We start from the raw sequence: 17,742 nt of genomic DNA, 5'->3' as shown, positions 1-17,742 counted from the left end.
ACGAATAGTGCCCCCATTGCACACATGAGGTAGAGACCTGTCAATATTTCAGAAGAGTTGAGAAAAACCAGATGGGGTGGAGCTGGACTAGTCTCTTCTTCAGCTAGAGTCCCCAGCTGCATGCTCTGTCATAATTCCACCACTCACCACTCACAGATATGGTGAGTGACAGCTCATCTGTCCTATACAATCAGGGTTGTGCTGAGCTGTCAGTATTGTGAGTGTTGACTCAGCCTTCCAATCTGAGCCAGGAGCTTGCTCCGCTGTCAGTATTGTGAGTCACAGTCTAATTGCCAATCAGGGCAAGGGTGTGTTGAGTTTCTTCCAGGTGTCTTTCATTTTGTGTGATTACCTGGCAATTTAGTTGCTGTTAGTAATTGATTGTCAATCGTAGTCTTAGCTCGGTGATGTGTGCGTCTTGTTTTTCAGATATCTGTTATCGATCTTTTGCTACCCAACCTTGGGCCTTATAGTTTATATACACTATATAAAAAGACGCAAATGCTTATTTTTCTCAATAAATGACATGAAATAAGAATAAACCTTTCCTGTTTTAGGTCAATTAGGATTACATTATTATTAATATTTGCCAAATGCCAGAATAATGAGAGAGAATGTTTTAAGGCATTCTTATTACTTACTGCATAGTCAAAAGTTTACATACACTAAAATTGCTATGCCTTAAAACAATTCTGGACAGCCCATATGATGATGTCATGCATTTGGAAGCTTCCATTTTTTTGGTAACATCTGAGTTAATTAGAGACACGCCTGTGGATGTATTTTAATGAAGTAGAGAAAAAAATCAGCTCACCATTTATCTTGACCTTCTGTGTGATCACCAAACACCAGGGTGAAGTAGCCACACTGAATCCAACAGAAAAGCAGAGAGTGGTGAAGGTAAAAAATAACTTTTAATGAAAATAAATTAAAAATATATCCATATATATGGTATCCAGCACTCAGTACACACTGGCTATAGAACCTAATGACGATCTACGCGTTTCGACCTCGTGGTCTGCATTAGATCTGCATTAGAAGCAAGGTATAACAATTAAGTAGATTCCTCTGAGACTTTCATTGGTGATATTTGCATACAATCAATTCCACCTGCCCATATACAATGCATATACAACATAAAAATAACATTATATACATTTTATATATGATTAAGATAGACTGAAGGCATATTTCCGACACTGTAAATAATTAATTATTCACTAATCATATTAATAACAATAATTTCAATTTAAAATTTACTTCAATGTATCATGAAACAAATATTAATTTTTTGGATCTAAATCTTATAGGAGATAAAAATGATGAAAGAATAATGATATCTCCATATAAGAAAACAACAGCAAGTAATTCCATACTTAAAGCAACATCGTGTCACCCACCACACATTATAAATAACATTCCATATGGAGAATTACTTAGAATTAAACAAAATTGCTCCATAGAACAAACAATTAATCAAAAAAAACTTGCTCTAGACTGAAAAATAGAGCTTATCCCACATGGTCACTGAACAAAGCCAAAAAACTTGTTTCTGATATGGATAGAAGGGATTTATTGACTGATAAAAAATTAAAATTACCACAAAATAATAATAATATTACGTTTTCTACTAATTATAGTTTACAATACTAGGAAATAGTTAGTATTATAAAGGAATATATACCAATGTTGAACCAAGATGACAAACTCAGAAAAATCATAAAAAACGACTTTCACTTTGTAGCAAAAAAAGCACGCACATTGGGATCAATTTTATCCCCCAATTTATTTTCCAGTCAGATGGAACAAACATCTAAAAACAAAAAATGGCTAGATTATAAAGGGTTCTTTAAATGCGGAGCAAATCGCTGCACAACATGTGAACATGCTATGAAAACAAAAGAATTCAGTTCTTTTCATAATTCATCAATTTATCAAATCAAGGACTATATAAATTGTATCACAGCTTATGTTGTATACGTTATAGAATGCACCCAATGTAAATTGCAGTATATGGGATGCACAAAAACCCGCTTTCGCCGCCATCTCTCCGACGCCACTAATATTGCAGCTGTGTGTACCGCAGCTGCATCCAAGCATTTTGCCAGGGAACATAAGGGAAATACCACATTTTTTAAATGTTATGGTATAGAGAAGGTTCATAAACCTCACAGAGGAGGCAATTATAAAAAAAGCTATTAAATAGAGAATCCTATTGGATCTATATGTTAAATACCCGAGTTCCTTATGGCTTAAATGCGAGGCATGATCTAATTACTCAATATTAATTATTTACAGTGTCGGAAATATGCCTTCAGTCTCTCTTAATCATATATAAAATGTATATAATGTTATTTTTATGACGTTTTTAACTATGTATATGCATTGTATATGGGCAGGTGGAATTGATTGTATGCAAATATCCACCAATGAAAGTGTCAGAGATAACTTTTTAATTCTTGCTTCGAAACGCGTAGATCATCATTAGGTTCTATAGCCAGTGTATACTGAGTGCTGGATACCATATATGTAGATATATTTTTAATTTATTTTCATTAAAAGTTATTTTTTACCCTCACCACTGGCTGGACACACCCGCTTTTTTTTGTTTTTAAAAAACACCTGAAACAAACTGCTTCTTTGTGTAACATCATGGGAAAGTCTAAAGAAATCAGCTAAGACATCAGGAAGTGAATTGTGAACTGCACAAGTCTGGCTCATCCTTGGGTACAACTTCAAGATAGCGGAGGGGCCTCGTACATCTGTGCAAACAATTATATGCAAGTACAAACACGATGGGAATGTCCAGCCATCATACTGCTCAGGAAGTAGATGGGTTATTTGTCCCAAAGATCAACATGCTTTGGTCCACCATGTGCATATTAACTCAAGGACCAAAGCAAAAGACCTTGTGAAGATGATGGAGGAAACTGTAAGATTGTGTCAATATCCACAGTGAAATGAGTACTGTATCAACATGGACTGAAAGGCTTATCTGCCAGGAAGAAGACGTTATTCCAAAAGAAACATTAAAAAGCCATTTAACTGTTTGCAATTGGACACAGGAACATGATGAAACTAAAATTTAACTTTTTGGGCATAATGACCATCGTTGCTTTTGGAGGAAAAAATGAGACGCTTGGACAACTAGGAACACCATACCAGCTGTGAAACACAGAGGTGGCAGCATTATGTTGTGCAGTTGTTTTGCTGCAGGAGGAACTGGTGCACTTGATAAAATAGATGACATCATGAGAAAAGAAGATTATGTGGCAATACTGAAGCAACATCTCAAGACATCAGCCAAGACCTTAAAGCTTGGGCAGAAATGGGTCTTACAAATGTACAATGACCCAAAGCATACAGCCAAAATGGTCACAAAGTGGCTTAAGGATAACAACCTCAATATTTTGAAGCCCTGATCTCAATCCTATTGAAAATGTATGGGCAAAGCTGAAAAGGCAGGAGTGAACAAGATGACCTACAAACCTGGAACCTGGATCAGTTACACCAGTTTTGTCAGGAGGAATGGGAGCAAATTCCTGCCAACTATTGTAAGAAGCTTGTAGAAGGATATCTCAAATGTTTAACCCAAGTCATTCAGTTTAAGGGCAATGGTACCAAATACTAATGAAATGTATGTAAACTTTTGACTTTGCAGTAAGTAATAAAAATGCCTTAAAACATTCTCTCTCTCTCTCTTATTATTCTGGCATTTGGCAAATATTAACAATTATGGTAATCCTATTTGACCTAAAGCGGGAAAGGTTTATTCTAATTCCATTTCAGATATTGAGAAAAAATGCATATGTTTCTTTTTTATAGTGTATGTAAACTTCTGGTTTCAACTGTATATAAGCCGCAAGGATAGTCTTACAATTCTGTAGCCATTGTATACTGAATGTAATAATAACTTAGCCGAGGAAAGAAACTAAGCCCGGCACCGGGACCAGTACACTAGTACAGGAGTCCCTGTCTAATTAGCTCCATGGAACTCCGGAGAAGAAAGGAACTCTGGTGCTTACCAAGAAAAATAGTGGAACAAAATGTCCAGAGTGAAAGAATGAGTAGCACTCAACCATTCCTGAGGCAGTCCTTTATTCAAAACGATTAAAGCATGGCGGCGGGAGAAATGTACAGAGACAAAATGAGACTACAGCTGTTTCGAGCTGCGTTCACTTCCACGGGTCCAAATTCTTTATTTAATTACTTAAATGTCACTAATCACTGCTTTTCACAAATGTGTCTTTCAGATTAGCAATTTATTACCTGAATGCTGTATCAAAAGCCTATCAGCAAGCAAACATAGATTTGAAGAAGAAAATGCAGATGGTAAGATGTTATTTTATTTTAGTGTCAAATATGTTTATTAAGTTTTCATTTAAACAGTTTAAAAGGTTGAGGAGTACAGAAATAAAAAGGGGAAAAGGGGTGAGGTACATGGGAGGAAAAGGAAAAGGGAATGGCATCAATACTTAACCCCTTCAAGACCCAGCCTATTTTGACCTTAAAGACCTTGCCGTTTTTTGCAATTCTGACCAGTGTCCCTTTATGAGGTAATAACTCAGGAACGCTTCAACGGATCCTAGCGGTTCTGAGATTGTTTTTTCGTGACATATTGGGCATCATGTTAGTGGTAAATTTAGGTCAATAAATTCTGCATTTATTTGTGATAAACACGGAAATTTGGCGAAAATTTTGAAAATTTCGCAATTTTCACATTTTGAATTTTTATTCTGTTAAACCAGAGAGATATGTGACACAAAATAGTTAATAAATAACATTTCCCACATGTTTACTTTACATCAGCACAATTTTGGAAACAAAATTTTTTTTTGTTAGGAAGTTATAAGGGTTAAAATTCGACCAGCGATTTGTCATTTTTACAACGAAATTTACAAAACCATTTTTTTTAGGGACCACCTCACATTTGAAGTCAGTTTGAGGGGTCTATTTGGCTGAAAATACCCAAAAGTGACACCATTCTAAAAACTGCACCCCTCAAGGTACTCAAAACCACATTCAAGAAGTTTATTAACCCTTCAGGTGCTTCACAGCAGCAGAAGCAACATGGAAGGAAAAAATGAACATTTAACTTTTTAGTCACAAAAATTATCTTTTAGCAACAATTTTTTTATTTTCCCAATGGTAAAAGGAGAAACTGAACCACGAAAGTTGTTGTCCAATTTGTCCTGAGTACGCTGATACCTCAAATGTGGGGGTAAACCACTGTTTTGGCGCACGGCAGGGCTTGGAAGGGAAGGAGCGCCATTTGACTTTTTGAATCAAAAATTGGCTCCACTCTTTAGCGGACACCATGTCACGTTTGGAGAGCCCCCGTGTGCCTAAAAATTGGAGCTCCCCCACAAGTGACCCCATTTTGGAAACTAGACGCCCCAAGGAACTTATCTAGATGCATAGTGAGCACTTTGAACCCCCAGGTGCTTCACAAATTGATCCGTAAAAATGAAAAAGTACTTTTTTTTCACAAAAAAATTCTTTTAGCCTCAATTTTTTCATTTTCACATGGGCAACAGGATAAAATGGATCCTAAAATGTGTTGGGCAATTTCTCCTGAGTACACCAATACCTCACATGTGGAGGTAAACCACTGTTTGGGCACATGGTAAGGCTCGGAAGGGAAGGAGCGCCATTTGACTTTTTGAATGAAAAATTATTTCCATCGTTAGTGGACACCATGTCGCGTTTGGATAGCTCCTGTGTGCCTAAACATTGGCGCTCCCCCACAAGTGACCCCATTTTGGAAACTAGACCCCCCAAGGAACTAATTTAGATGCCTAGTGAGCACTTTAAACCCTCAGGTGCTTCACAAATTGATCTGTAAAAATGAAAAAGTAATTTTTTTTCACAAAAAAATTCTTTTCACCTCAATTTTTTCATTTTCACATGGGCAGTAGGATAAAATGGATCATAAAATTTGTTGGGCAATTTCTCCCGAGTACGCCGATACCTCATATGTGGGGGTAAACCACTGTTTGGGCACTCGGCAGGGCTCGGAAGAGAAGGCGCGCCATTTGACTTTTTGAATGGAAAATTAGCTCCAATTGTTAGCGGACACCATGTCGCGTTTGGAGAGCCCCTGTGTGCCTAAACATTGGAGCTCCCGCACAAGTGACCCCATTTTGGAAACTAGACCCCCCAGGGAACTTATCTAGATGCATATTGAGCACTTTAAACCCCCAGGTGCTTCACAGAAGTTTATAACGCAGAGCCATGAAAATAAAAAATAATTTTTCTTTCCTCAAAAATGATTTTTTAGCCTGGAATTTCCTATTTTGCCAAGGATAATAGGAGAAATTGGACCCCAAATATTGTTGTCCAGTTTGTCCTGAGTACGCTGATACCCCATATGTGGGGGTAAACCACTGTTTGGGCGCACGGCAGGGCTCGGAAGGGATGGCACGCCATTTGGCTTTTTAAATGGAAAATTAGCTCCAATCATTAGCGGACACCATGTCACGTTTGGAGAGCCCCTGTGTGCCTAAACATTGGAGATCCCCCAGAAATGACACCATTTTAGAAACTAGACCCCCAAAGGAACTAATCTAGATGTGTGGTGAGGACTTTGAACCCCCAAGTGCTTCACAGAAGTTTATAACGCAGAGCCATGAAAATAAAAAAAAAAATTATTTTCTCAAAAATGATCTTTTAGCCTGCAATTTTTTATTTTCCCAAGGGTAACAGGAGAAATTTGACCCCAAAAGTTGTTGTCCAGTTTCTCCTGAGTACGCTGATACCCCATATGTGGGGGTAAATCACTGTTTGGGCACATGCCGGGGCTCGGAAGTGAAGTAGTGACGTTTTGAAATGCAGACTTTGATGGAATGCTCTGTGGGCGTCACGTTGCGTTTGCAGAGCCCCTGATGTGGCTTAACAGTAGAAACCCCCCACAAGTGACCCCATTTTGGAAACTAGACCCCCAAAGGAACTTATCTAGATGTGTGGTGAGCACTTTGAACCCCCAAGTGCTTCATAGAAGTTTATAATGCAGAGCCGTGAAAATAATAAATACGTTTTCTTTCCTCAAAAATAATTATTTAGTCCAGAATTTTTTAATTTTCCCAAGGGTAACAGGAGAAATTTGACCCCAATATTTGTTGTCCAGTTTCTCCTGAGTACGGTGATACCCCATATGTGGGGGTAAACTACTGTTTGGGCACATGCCGGGGCTTGGAATTGAAGTAGTGACGTTTTGAAATGCAGACTTTGATGGAATGCTCTGCGGGCGTCACGTTGCGTTTGCAGAGCCCCTGATGTGCCTAAACAGTAGAAACCCCCCACAAGTGACCCCATTTTGGAAACTAGACCCTGAAAGGAACTTATCTAGATGTGTGGTGAGCACTTTGAACCCCCAAGTGCTTCATAGAAGTTTATAATGCAGAGCCGTGAAAATAATAAATACGTTTTCTTTCCTCAAAAATAATTATTTAGCCCAGAATTTTTTATTTTCCCAAGGGTTACAGGAGAAATTGGACCCCAAAAGTTGTTGTCCAGTTTCTCCTGAGTACGCTGATACCCCATATGTGGGGGTAAACCACTGTTTGGGCACACGTCGGGGTTCAGAAGGGAAGTAGTGACTTTTGAAATGCAGACTTTGATGGAATGGTCTGCGGGTGTCACGTTGCGTTTGCAGAGCCCCTGGTGTGCCTAAACAGTAGAAACCCCCCACAAGTGACCCCATTTTAGAAACTAGACCCCGAAAGGAACTTATCTAGATGTGTGGTGAGCACTTTGAACCCCCAAGTGCTTCACAGACGTTTACAACGCAGAGCCGTGAAAATAAAAAATCATTTTTCTTTCCTCAAAAATTATGTTTTAGCAAGCATTTTTTTAGATTCACAAGGGTAACAGGAGAAATTGGACCCCAGTAATTGTTGCGCAGTTTGTCCTGAGTATGCTGGTACCCCATATGTGGGGGTAAACCACTGTTTGGGCACACGTCAGGGCTCGGAAGTGAGGGAGCACCATTTGACTTTTTGAATGCGACATTGGCTGGAATCAATGGTGGCGCCATGTTGCGTTTGGAGACCCCTGATGTGCCTAAACAGTGGTAACCCCTCAATTCTAACTCCAACACTAACCCCAACACACCCCTAACCCTAATCCCAACTGTAGCCATAATCCTAATCACAACCCTAACCCCAACACACCCCTAACCACAACACTAACCCCAACACACCCCTAACCCTAACCACAACCCTAATTCCAACCCTAACCCTAAGGCTATGTGCCAACGTTGCGGATTCGTGTGAGATATTTCCGCACCATTTTTGAAAAATCTGCGGGTAAAAGGCACTGTGTTTTACCTGCGGATTTTCCGCGGATTTCCAGTGTTTTTTTGTGCGGATTTCACCTGCGGATTCCTATTGAGGAACAGGTGTAAAACGCCGCGGAATCCGCACAAAGAATTGACATGCTGCGGAAAATACAACGCAGCGTTCCCGCGCGGTATTTTCCGCACCATGGGCACAGCGGATTTGGTTTTCCATATGTTTGCATGGTACTGTAAACCTGATGGAACACTGCTGCGAATCCGCAGCCAAATCCGCACCGTGTGCACATAGCCTAATTCTAAAGGTATGTGCACACGCTGCGGAAAACGCTGCGGATCCGCAGCAGTTTCCCATGAGTGTACAGTTCAATGTAAACCTATGGGAAACAAAAATCGCTGTACACATGCTGCGGAAAAACTGCACGGAAACGCAGCGGTTTACATTCCGCAGCATGTCACTTCTTTGTGCGGATTCCGCAGCGGTTTTACAACTGCTCCAATAGAAAATCGCAATTGTAAAACCGCAGTGAAATGCGCAGAAAAAAACGCGGTAAATCCGCCATAAATCCGCAGCGGTTTAGCACTGCGGATTTATCAAATCCGCAGCGGAAAAATCCGCAGAGGACCAGAATACGTGTGCACATTCCTAACCCTAACCCTACCCCTAGCCCTACCCCTACCCCTAACCCTAACCCTACCCCTAACCCTACCCCTACCCCTACCCCTAACCCTAACCCTAACCCTAGCCCTACCCCTAACCCTACCCCTAACCCTAACCCTACCCCTAACCCTAACCCTACCCCTAACCCTATTCTAACATTAGTGGAAAAAAAAAAATTTCTTTATTTTTTTATTGTCCCTACCTATGGGGGTGACAAAGGGGGGGGTCATTTATTATTTTTTTTATTTTGATCACTGAGATAGAATATATCTCAGTGATCAAAATGCACTTTGGAACGAATCTGCCGGCCGGCAGATTCGGCGGGCGCACTGCGCATGCGCCCGCCATTTTGGAAGATGGCGGCGCCCGGGAGAAGACGGACGGGACCACGGCTGGATCGGTAAGTATGATAGGGTGGGGGGGGACCACGGGGGGGGGGGATCGGAGCACGGGGGGGGGAATCGGAGCGCGGGAGGGGTGGAACGGAGCGCGGGGGGCGTGGAACGGAGCACGGGGGGGCTGGAATGGAGCACGGGGGGTGGAACGGAGCACGGGGGGGGGTGGATCGGAGTGCAGGGGGGGTGATTGGAGCACGGGGGGGTGATTGGAGCACGGGGGGAGCGGACACGAGCACGGGGGGGAGCGGAGCACTGGACGGAGGGGAGCCGGAGCAGTGTACCGGCCAGATCGGGGGGGTGGGGGGGCGATCGGAGGGGTGGTGTGGGGGCACACTAGTATTTCCAGCCATGGCCGATGATATTGCAGCATCGGCCATGGCTGGATTGTAATATTTCACCCGTTATAATGGGTGAAATATTACAAATCGCTCTGATTGGCAGTTTCACTTTCAACAGCCAATCAGAGCGATCGTAGCCACGAGGGGGTGAAGCCACCCCCCCTGGGCTAAACTACCACTCCCCCTGTCCCTGCAGATCGGGTGAAATGGGAGTTAACCCTTTCACCCGGTCTGCAGGGACGCGATCTTTCCATGACGCCGCATAGGCGTCATGGGTCGGAATGGCACCGACTTTCATGACGCCTACGTGGCGTCAAAGGTCGGGAAGGGGTTAACAATCGTATACATAGTATTCCACAATGTAAACACATTGAACAAATCGTTACATTTAACCCGACTATATAATCTATACAAACATCTAGTGATCATATAACCCTTAAAATATATGTTTATTAGAAAATATATTTATAAAATGACATATAAAGAAAACCTTAGTAGTGATGAACGAATTTGTTTGGAAAATGATCACCAAACATAAATTTGGCACAAATATGGCACATTTTGATTCGTAATCAGAAACTTGAGCAAAATTTTATAAAATTTGAAAAAATCTGTAACATTCCACAGAAAGTGCCGGAAAATATTTGTGTTGCCACAAAAGTATTTTCAGCACTTTATTAATGATAATGGTGGTGTATCATGAGGGCTTGTGTTAGGTGTCGAGTTCCCGCCGCCGCACAAGGGGAATCTCAAGCCTCCTCAGCTGCGGTCTCCCATTCTTCTTCAGCTGCAGTGGAGCCTGCTCAGCTGAGACGTCGGTCCCAGTGTCTGGCTCAGGCAGATACTGTGCGCTTGGTTACTGCTGATCTTCCAGGCTCAGCCATTGTAACCAGCACTGTTCTGCGGCGAGCAGACGCTCCTGGGACTAAGTTCTGCTTTTCTGCTACTGAGCATGCCCAAGGAACGACCTCTCATTGGAGGTCGGGGGTCACATGCTCAGGTCCTGAAGCAGTTCCTATTGGACCACTAGGAAGGTCCTGGAGAGCTTTCTCTATAAAAGGTTTGCATGGCCACACGGTGCTAGTATCAACCTAATCCAGGCGACTCTGTGAAGCAACAGAGCTCGCTCCTATACTGACCGCGTGACAGAACCCATGTCTATTCAGGCGTTGTACAACCATATAGTACCACCATATACTAGCAGCAGGTCCCACTCCTGCACGGTGGACCCTGGGCTGCGAATGCACCTATATTATCTCAATATTTACTCGGTGTGTTCCACCAGCCCTAACAGTATACTAGCGCCAGTGTCTGGCTAGTATGGTGCAGTGCCTGGGTTCGGCTTTAAATAGGGTGTATGCCATGCAGGGCACCAATCCCCATCAAGCCGCCCAATACCAAATAATACCAATATGAATATATATCAAAACAGACATCAAACTACATAATGTTAAAAGCCCCCAACCGCCCATGCTAGCACAATAAAGGGCAGATGATTATTATCCACCAGATCTTAGAAAACTGCAGTAATCACAATAGTGTATAAATAAACAAGTTCCGGCTTCAGTGTTGTCATGGTAGCGTCTTCCAATCACCGTCCACATAATATAGCATGTCCATGGAGAGAGCCAATAGCTGTCCAGCTCCTTCTATCGTCATGACTCCTCTCAACACCAATCATTGACTCTCATATAGCCGAAGAACATACCTCCCACCAATGTAGTAACTCCTAACACAGCCCGGAGTATGATGCGTCATCGATCAATGATCCCAAGATCCCTCTGTACCGCATCGTCAGAGGCGCGCAGGCGCACCACTGCCCGGCACTCCACACCGCATCACCAGAGCCGCGCAGGCGCATCACTGCCTGGAACCGCCCCGTCACAAGACCGTGACACGAGCCAACCAGCGACAGTGAGCGCCACACGCCCACCCCATGACGCGAACAGGAGCCCACAGGCACTGGTTGCCGAGCAACCCACCAACTTCAGTCGCAACTCCTGCAATATAACTATACCCATACCGGACCAATGGTGTTGCAATTGCTAAGGAAAAAAAGATTATAACAGGGAAGGCTATAATATAGAATAGCATATATTACCCATCACAGGATGAAAATCCACCCATATCATACATGGACACAGTAAAAACACATACCATGCCCACATTGCTAAATCAATGTTGTAAATATATAAGCTATATAGTATGTTACAGGTTATCAGCCATATAGTGTAAATGTACGAGAGATACAAAAAATACAAAAAAATATAGAAAAATAATTTTTTACAAAAACATACAAAAATATAGAAAAGACACCATCCATTATGAAGTATACCACAGTACATGCAACTGCAACAGCCGAGAGGCATAAGGAGGGGAGACGGACGTAATCCAACATCCTATGCGTGTCCCATATAACGCTTAATTGCATCCCGTCCTCCTGACAGACGACTGTGGCATATACTTCCTAAAAGAGAAAAGAAACAAAAACATACCACAGTAAACTCCATATGCAGCAGTGGGGACATTAAAAACAACTACCGATGACCGTAGCCCTTAATCCTAACGAACACAAGCATGTACATTAAAATCAATATTCAAACCTTTTGGTTGTAAAGACTCCAAGGTGTAGATCCACCGGAGTTCCTTAGTTTTGAGCATCTGTAACCTATTCCCCCCTCTTCTAAATGCAGGGACACTATCAATCACCCTGAATCTAAGTTGATTAACTGAGTGCCTATTTTCCAAAAAATGCTTGGGAACTGGTAACTCTGTTAACCCTGTCCTCACTGTGCTTTTGTGTTTATTTATGCGAGCCCGCACCTCCATGGTTGTTTCACCCACATAGGTGAGTCCACATGGGCATACAATCATGTAAACAACAAAATTTGAAGAACAGGTGTACCGTTCTTTAAGAAAAAATTTTTTCCCGGTATGGGGATGATAAAAAAAGTCTCCTTTCAACATATTGTTACAACAGGAACAGCCCAAACACGGGAAATTCCCGTGCTTAGCTGTCCTGAGGGTGCTTTGGATCAAATTTCTAGAGGTCCCAATATCAGATCTTACAAGTTTATCTTTGAAATTATGACCACGCCTAAACGACATCATGGGGTATGTCTCAAAACTAGGAACAGCCGGAAGGCCCCGCTGTAATAAAGTCCAGTGTTTCCTCAATACATTACCAATACGGTTACTTACCGCATTATATGTGGAGACAAAAGGGATTCTGTCACATGTCGAACTAGCCTGAATCTTATTCCGAATGCTCTCCCGAGAGCAATTAGCAGCCTTAGTTTTATATCTAGCTACCTCATTTGCAGGGTAACCCCTTGCAATAAATTTTGCACACATCTCATCTAATATCAAATCTACCCGGTTTTCGTCAGACACAATCCTTCTCACTCGTAGCAACTGACTCCAAGGAAGGGAACTAACCATTCTCCTTGGATGATTACTATCAAACGCCAGTAACCCATTCCTATCGGTCTCTTTAACAAAAATGTCTGTTCCAAGTTTGTCACCACATTTGTAGACAAGAGTGTCGAGGAATTGTATCTGTGTCTTTGAACAAGTTAGAGTAAACTGTAATTCGGGGTATATCTGATTAAGAGTACTATGGAAATCCTCCAACTCCTCCGAGGACCCCTCCAAAACCAGAAAAATGTCATCTATATAATGCCACCAGGCTCTGACGTGGCGCCAGAGGATGGAACTGTACACGAACTCGTCCTCGAGTACCGCCATGTAGATGTTAGCATAGGTGGGGGCCACATTGGACCCCATGGCGGTACCCCTCAATTGCAAGAAAAAATCATCCCCAAACAGAAAAAAATTCCGCCTGAGGATGAATTCAAGCAATGTGAGGACGAGCCGTGCACACTCCGGGGCCACGTCAGAGCCTGTCAGCACATGTGAGACCGCCTCCAACCCTTTATCGTGTTCAATTGAAGTATATAACGAAACCACATCAAAGGATGCCAAAATGGTGGCTTCTGAGATCGTGATGTTATCAATTTTATTAAGAAAGTCACCTGTGTCCCGAATATAGGATCGCGCTGATGTAGCATATGACCTTAATACCCGATCCAGAAAAATTGCAGTGTTGTTAAAGAGGGAGCCCCTCCCTGAGACGATAGGGCGCCCCGGTGGATTAAACAAATCTTTGTGTATTTTTGGTAATATATACAACACTGGAATCACCGGAGCTTCAATCATCAAGTATTCAGCCAGCTTGTGGTCAATGAGTCCCGTGGCTAGGGAGTCACTGACCACAAGCTGTAGCTCTTTCTGAAAACGTAACGAAGGATTACATGACAGTTTCTCATATACAGCCACATCATTCAATTGTCTCAATACTTCTGCCCTATATTTCACGCCGGAGTGTGCACGGCTCGTCCTCACATTGCTTGAATTCATCCTCAGGCGGAATTTTTTTCTGTTTGGGGATGATTTTTTCTTGCAATTGAGGGGTACCGCATTGGGGTCCAATGTGGCCCTCACCTATGCTAACATCTACATGGTGGTACTCAAGGACGAGTTCGTGTACAGTTCCATCCTCTGGCGCCACGTCAGAGCCTGGTGGCGTTATATAGATGACATTTTTCTGGTTTGGGAGGGGTCCTCGGAGGAGTTGGAGGATTTCCATAGTACCCTTAATCAGATATACCCCGAATTACAGTTTACTCTAACTTGGTCAAAGACGCAGATACAATTCCTCGACACTCTTGTCTACAAATGTGGTGACAAACTTGGAACAGACATTTTTGTTAAAGAGACCGATAGGAATGGGTTACTGGCGTTTGATAGTAATCATCCAAGGAGAATGGTTAGTTCCCTTCCTTGGAGTCAGTTGCTACGAGTGAGAAGGATTGTGTCTGACGAAAACCGGGTAGATTTGAGATTAGATGAGATGTGTGCAAAATTTATTGCAAGGGGTTACCCTGCAAATGAGGTAGCTAGATATAAAACTAAGGCTGCTAATTGCTCTCGGGAGAGCATTCGGAATAAGATTCGGGCTAGTTCGACATGTGACAGAATCCCTTTTGTCTCCACATATAATGCGGTAAGTAACCGTATTGGTAATGTATTGAGGAAACACTGGACTTTATTACAGCGGGGCCTTCCGGCTGTTCCTAGTTTTGAGACATACCCCATGATGTCGTTTAGGCGTGGTCATAATTTCAAAGATAAACTTGTAAGATCTGATATTGGGACCTCTAGAAATTTGATCCAAAGCACCCTCAGGACAGCTAAGCACGGGAATTTCCCGTGTTTGGGCTGTTCCTGTTGTAACAATATGTTTAAAGGAGACTTTTTTTATCATCCCCATACCGGGAAAAAATTTTTTCTTAAAGAACGGTACACCTGTTCTTCAAATTTTGTTGTTTACATGATTGTATGCCCATGTGGACTCACCTATGTGGGTGAAACAACCATGGAGGTGCAGGCTCGCATAAATAAACACAAAAGCACAGTGAGGACAGGGTTAACAGAGTTACCAGTTCCCAAGCATTTTTTGGAAAATAGGCACTCAGTTAATCAACTTAGATTCAGGGTGATTGATAGTGTCCCTGCATTGAGAAGAGGGGGGAATAGGTTACAGATGCTCAAAACTAAGGAACTCCCGTGGATCTACACCTTGGAGTCTTTACAACCAAAAGGTTTGAATATTGATTTTAATGTACATGCTTGTGTTCGTTAGGATTAAGGGCTACGGTCATCGGTAGTTGTTTTTAATGTCCCCACTGCTGCATATGGAGTTTACTGTGGTATGTTTTTGTTTCTTTTCTCTTTTAGGAAGTATATGCCACAGTCGTCTGTCAGGAGGATGGGATGCAATTAAGCGTTATATGGGACACGCATAGGATGTTGGATTACGTCCGTCTCCCCTCCTTATGCCTCTCGGCTGTTGCAGTTGCATGTACTGTGGTATACTTCGTAATGGATGGTGTCTTTTCTATATTTTTGTATGTTTTTGTAAAAAATTATTTTTCTATATTTTTTTTGTATTTTTTGTATCTCTCGTACATTTACACTATATGGCTGATAACCTGTAACATACTATATAGCTTATATATTTACAACATTGATTTAGCAATGTGGGCATGGTATGTGTTTTTACTGTGTCCATGTATGATATGGGTGGATTTTCATCCTGTGATGGGTAATATATGCTATTCTATATTATAGCCTTCCCTGTTGTAATCTTTTTTTCCTTAGCAATTGCAACACCATTGGTCCGGTATGGGTATGGTTATATTGCAGGAGTTGCGGCTGAAGTTGGTGGGTTGCTCGGCAACCAGTGCCTGTGGGCTCCTGTTCGCGTCATGGGGTGGGCGTGTGGCGCTCACTGTCGCTGGTTGGCTCGTGTCACGGTCTTGTGACGGGGCGGCTCCAGGCAGTGATGCGCCTGCGCGGCTCTGGTGATGCGGTGTGGAGTGCCGGGCGGTGGTGCGCCTGCGCGCCTCTGACGATGCGGTACAGAGGGATCTTGGGATCATTGATCGATGACGCATCATACTTCGGGCTGTGTTAGGAGTTACTACATTGGTGGGAGGTATGTTCTTCGGCTATATGGGAGTCAATGATTGGTGTTGAGAGGAGTCATGACGATAGAAGGAGCTGGACAGCTATTGGCTCTCTCCATGGACATGCTATATTATGTGGACGGTGATTGGAAGACGCTACCATGACAACACTGAAGCCGGAACTTGTTTATTTATACACTATTGTGATTACTGCAGTTTTCTAAGATCTGGTGGATAATAATCATCTGCCCTTTATTGTGCTAGTATGGGCGGTTGGGGGCTTTTAACATTATGTAGTTTGATGTCTGTTTTGATATATATTCATATTGATTATTTGGTATTGGGCGGCTTGATGGGGATTGGTGCCCTGCGTGGCATACACCCTATTTAAAGCCGAACCCAGGCACTGTATTGCATGCTTGACAAAGACCCACTAGGGTCGAAACGTTGCTATCATGGCTGAATAAATTCACTGGTTTTTGGTCTATACACCTGGATGGAGCGCTGTCTATTTTTACTTTTGATATACCGTATGGTCCTAGTGGGTTCCCTGGACCTGGACGGGCGCTCCGGCCTATGAGTGCTGTCAGCCATCTTTTTTGTTTCTTGGTACTATTGGAACCTGGTTTGACGTGCACCTTACACCGCAATGGCGGAAGGATCTGCAATTCCAGAGGTGGGTGAGCTGGAGAATGCCGTCATGTTTTCATATACCGATGATGATGCGGCTCGGATCCTGGCTGGCATGAGCATGGATACTACGTTCCTCAGTAGACCAACAACTGAGATGCTCAGGAGAAAATTGGAGAATGAGAGACGGAGACTTATCTCCTGTGAACTACACGTTATGACTTTGTCTGAATATTATAAGGTACGGAGGATCCCACGGGGGTTACGACCACACCTTAGGCCTACTCTGCTACTGGACAATACGCAATTTTGCATGAGATTCCAATCTATTTCGAACAAATATGCGTTTGATGTGATGCTGCTGAACATCGAATTTTTGAAAATTGAAACGAGTACCATCAAGAGGAATATTTCTGAACTGGAAGATCAGGTGAAGACCCAGGTAACATCACAAGACTGGGGCCCTCTGAGAACTAAAATGGAGGAGAACCTGACGAAGTTCAGGAGTGATATCGAAACCACTAAAAGGACCAAATGGTTCCGGGATGCAGAGGACTATAAGGTGGGCCGTGTTTTTTCTTGGCATTTGGGTCCCAATACACATCCCAATGGTGGCAATAGGAAATATAATGGGTCCAGGAGATGGAAAAGACCTCAAGATAGAAAACAAACGAATTTTGGCTTCACCACTGCAGATTCGGAATCTACAGATGACTCCAATGCTGGAGGATCCAATAAGGTCAACCATCATTTTTTAGGAAAGGAGAAGGTGGACAAAACCACTCCCGGAGACGTGGCCGGAGAGGGGGCCGCAAGCATAAGAAACGGAGGGACAACTCGGAATCAACGGATGGGACGGAACACCGTAATGAGAACAAGGAACATGAAGGAC

The 17,742-nt window shown here is 42.7% G+C and overlaps 1 protein-coding gene across 1 annotated transcript in view; it reads left to right on the top strand.

Annotated features, from left to right (window-relative positions):
- The window catches only part of LOC138643323 (transmembrane channel-like protein 2), a 230,008-nt gene that overhangs the window by 186,323 nt on the left and 25,943 nt on the right, over positions 1-17,742 (top strand). Inside the window, exon 16 of the mRNA XM_069732252.1 lies at positions 4,254-4,332. Coding sequence (XP_069588353.1) covers positions 4,254-4,332 — 79 coding nt within the window. The remainder of the gene's footprint in view (positions 1-4,253; positions 4,333-17,742) is intronic.

Source organism: Ranitomeya imitator, chromosome 6 (assembly GCF_032444005.1).
Source record: "Ranitomeya imitator isolate aRanImi1 chromosome 6, aRanImi1.pri, whole genome shotgun sequence".
In the NCBI taxonomy this organism is placed as follows: Eukaryota; Metazoa; Chordata; class Amphibia; order Anura; family Dendrobatidae; genus Ranitomeya; species Ranitomeya imitator.
This window is presented reverse-complemented; position numbering and strand designations above follow the sequence as displayed.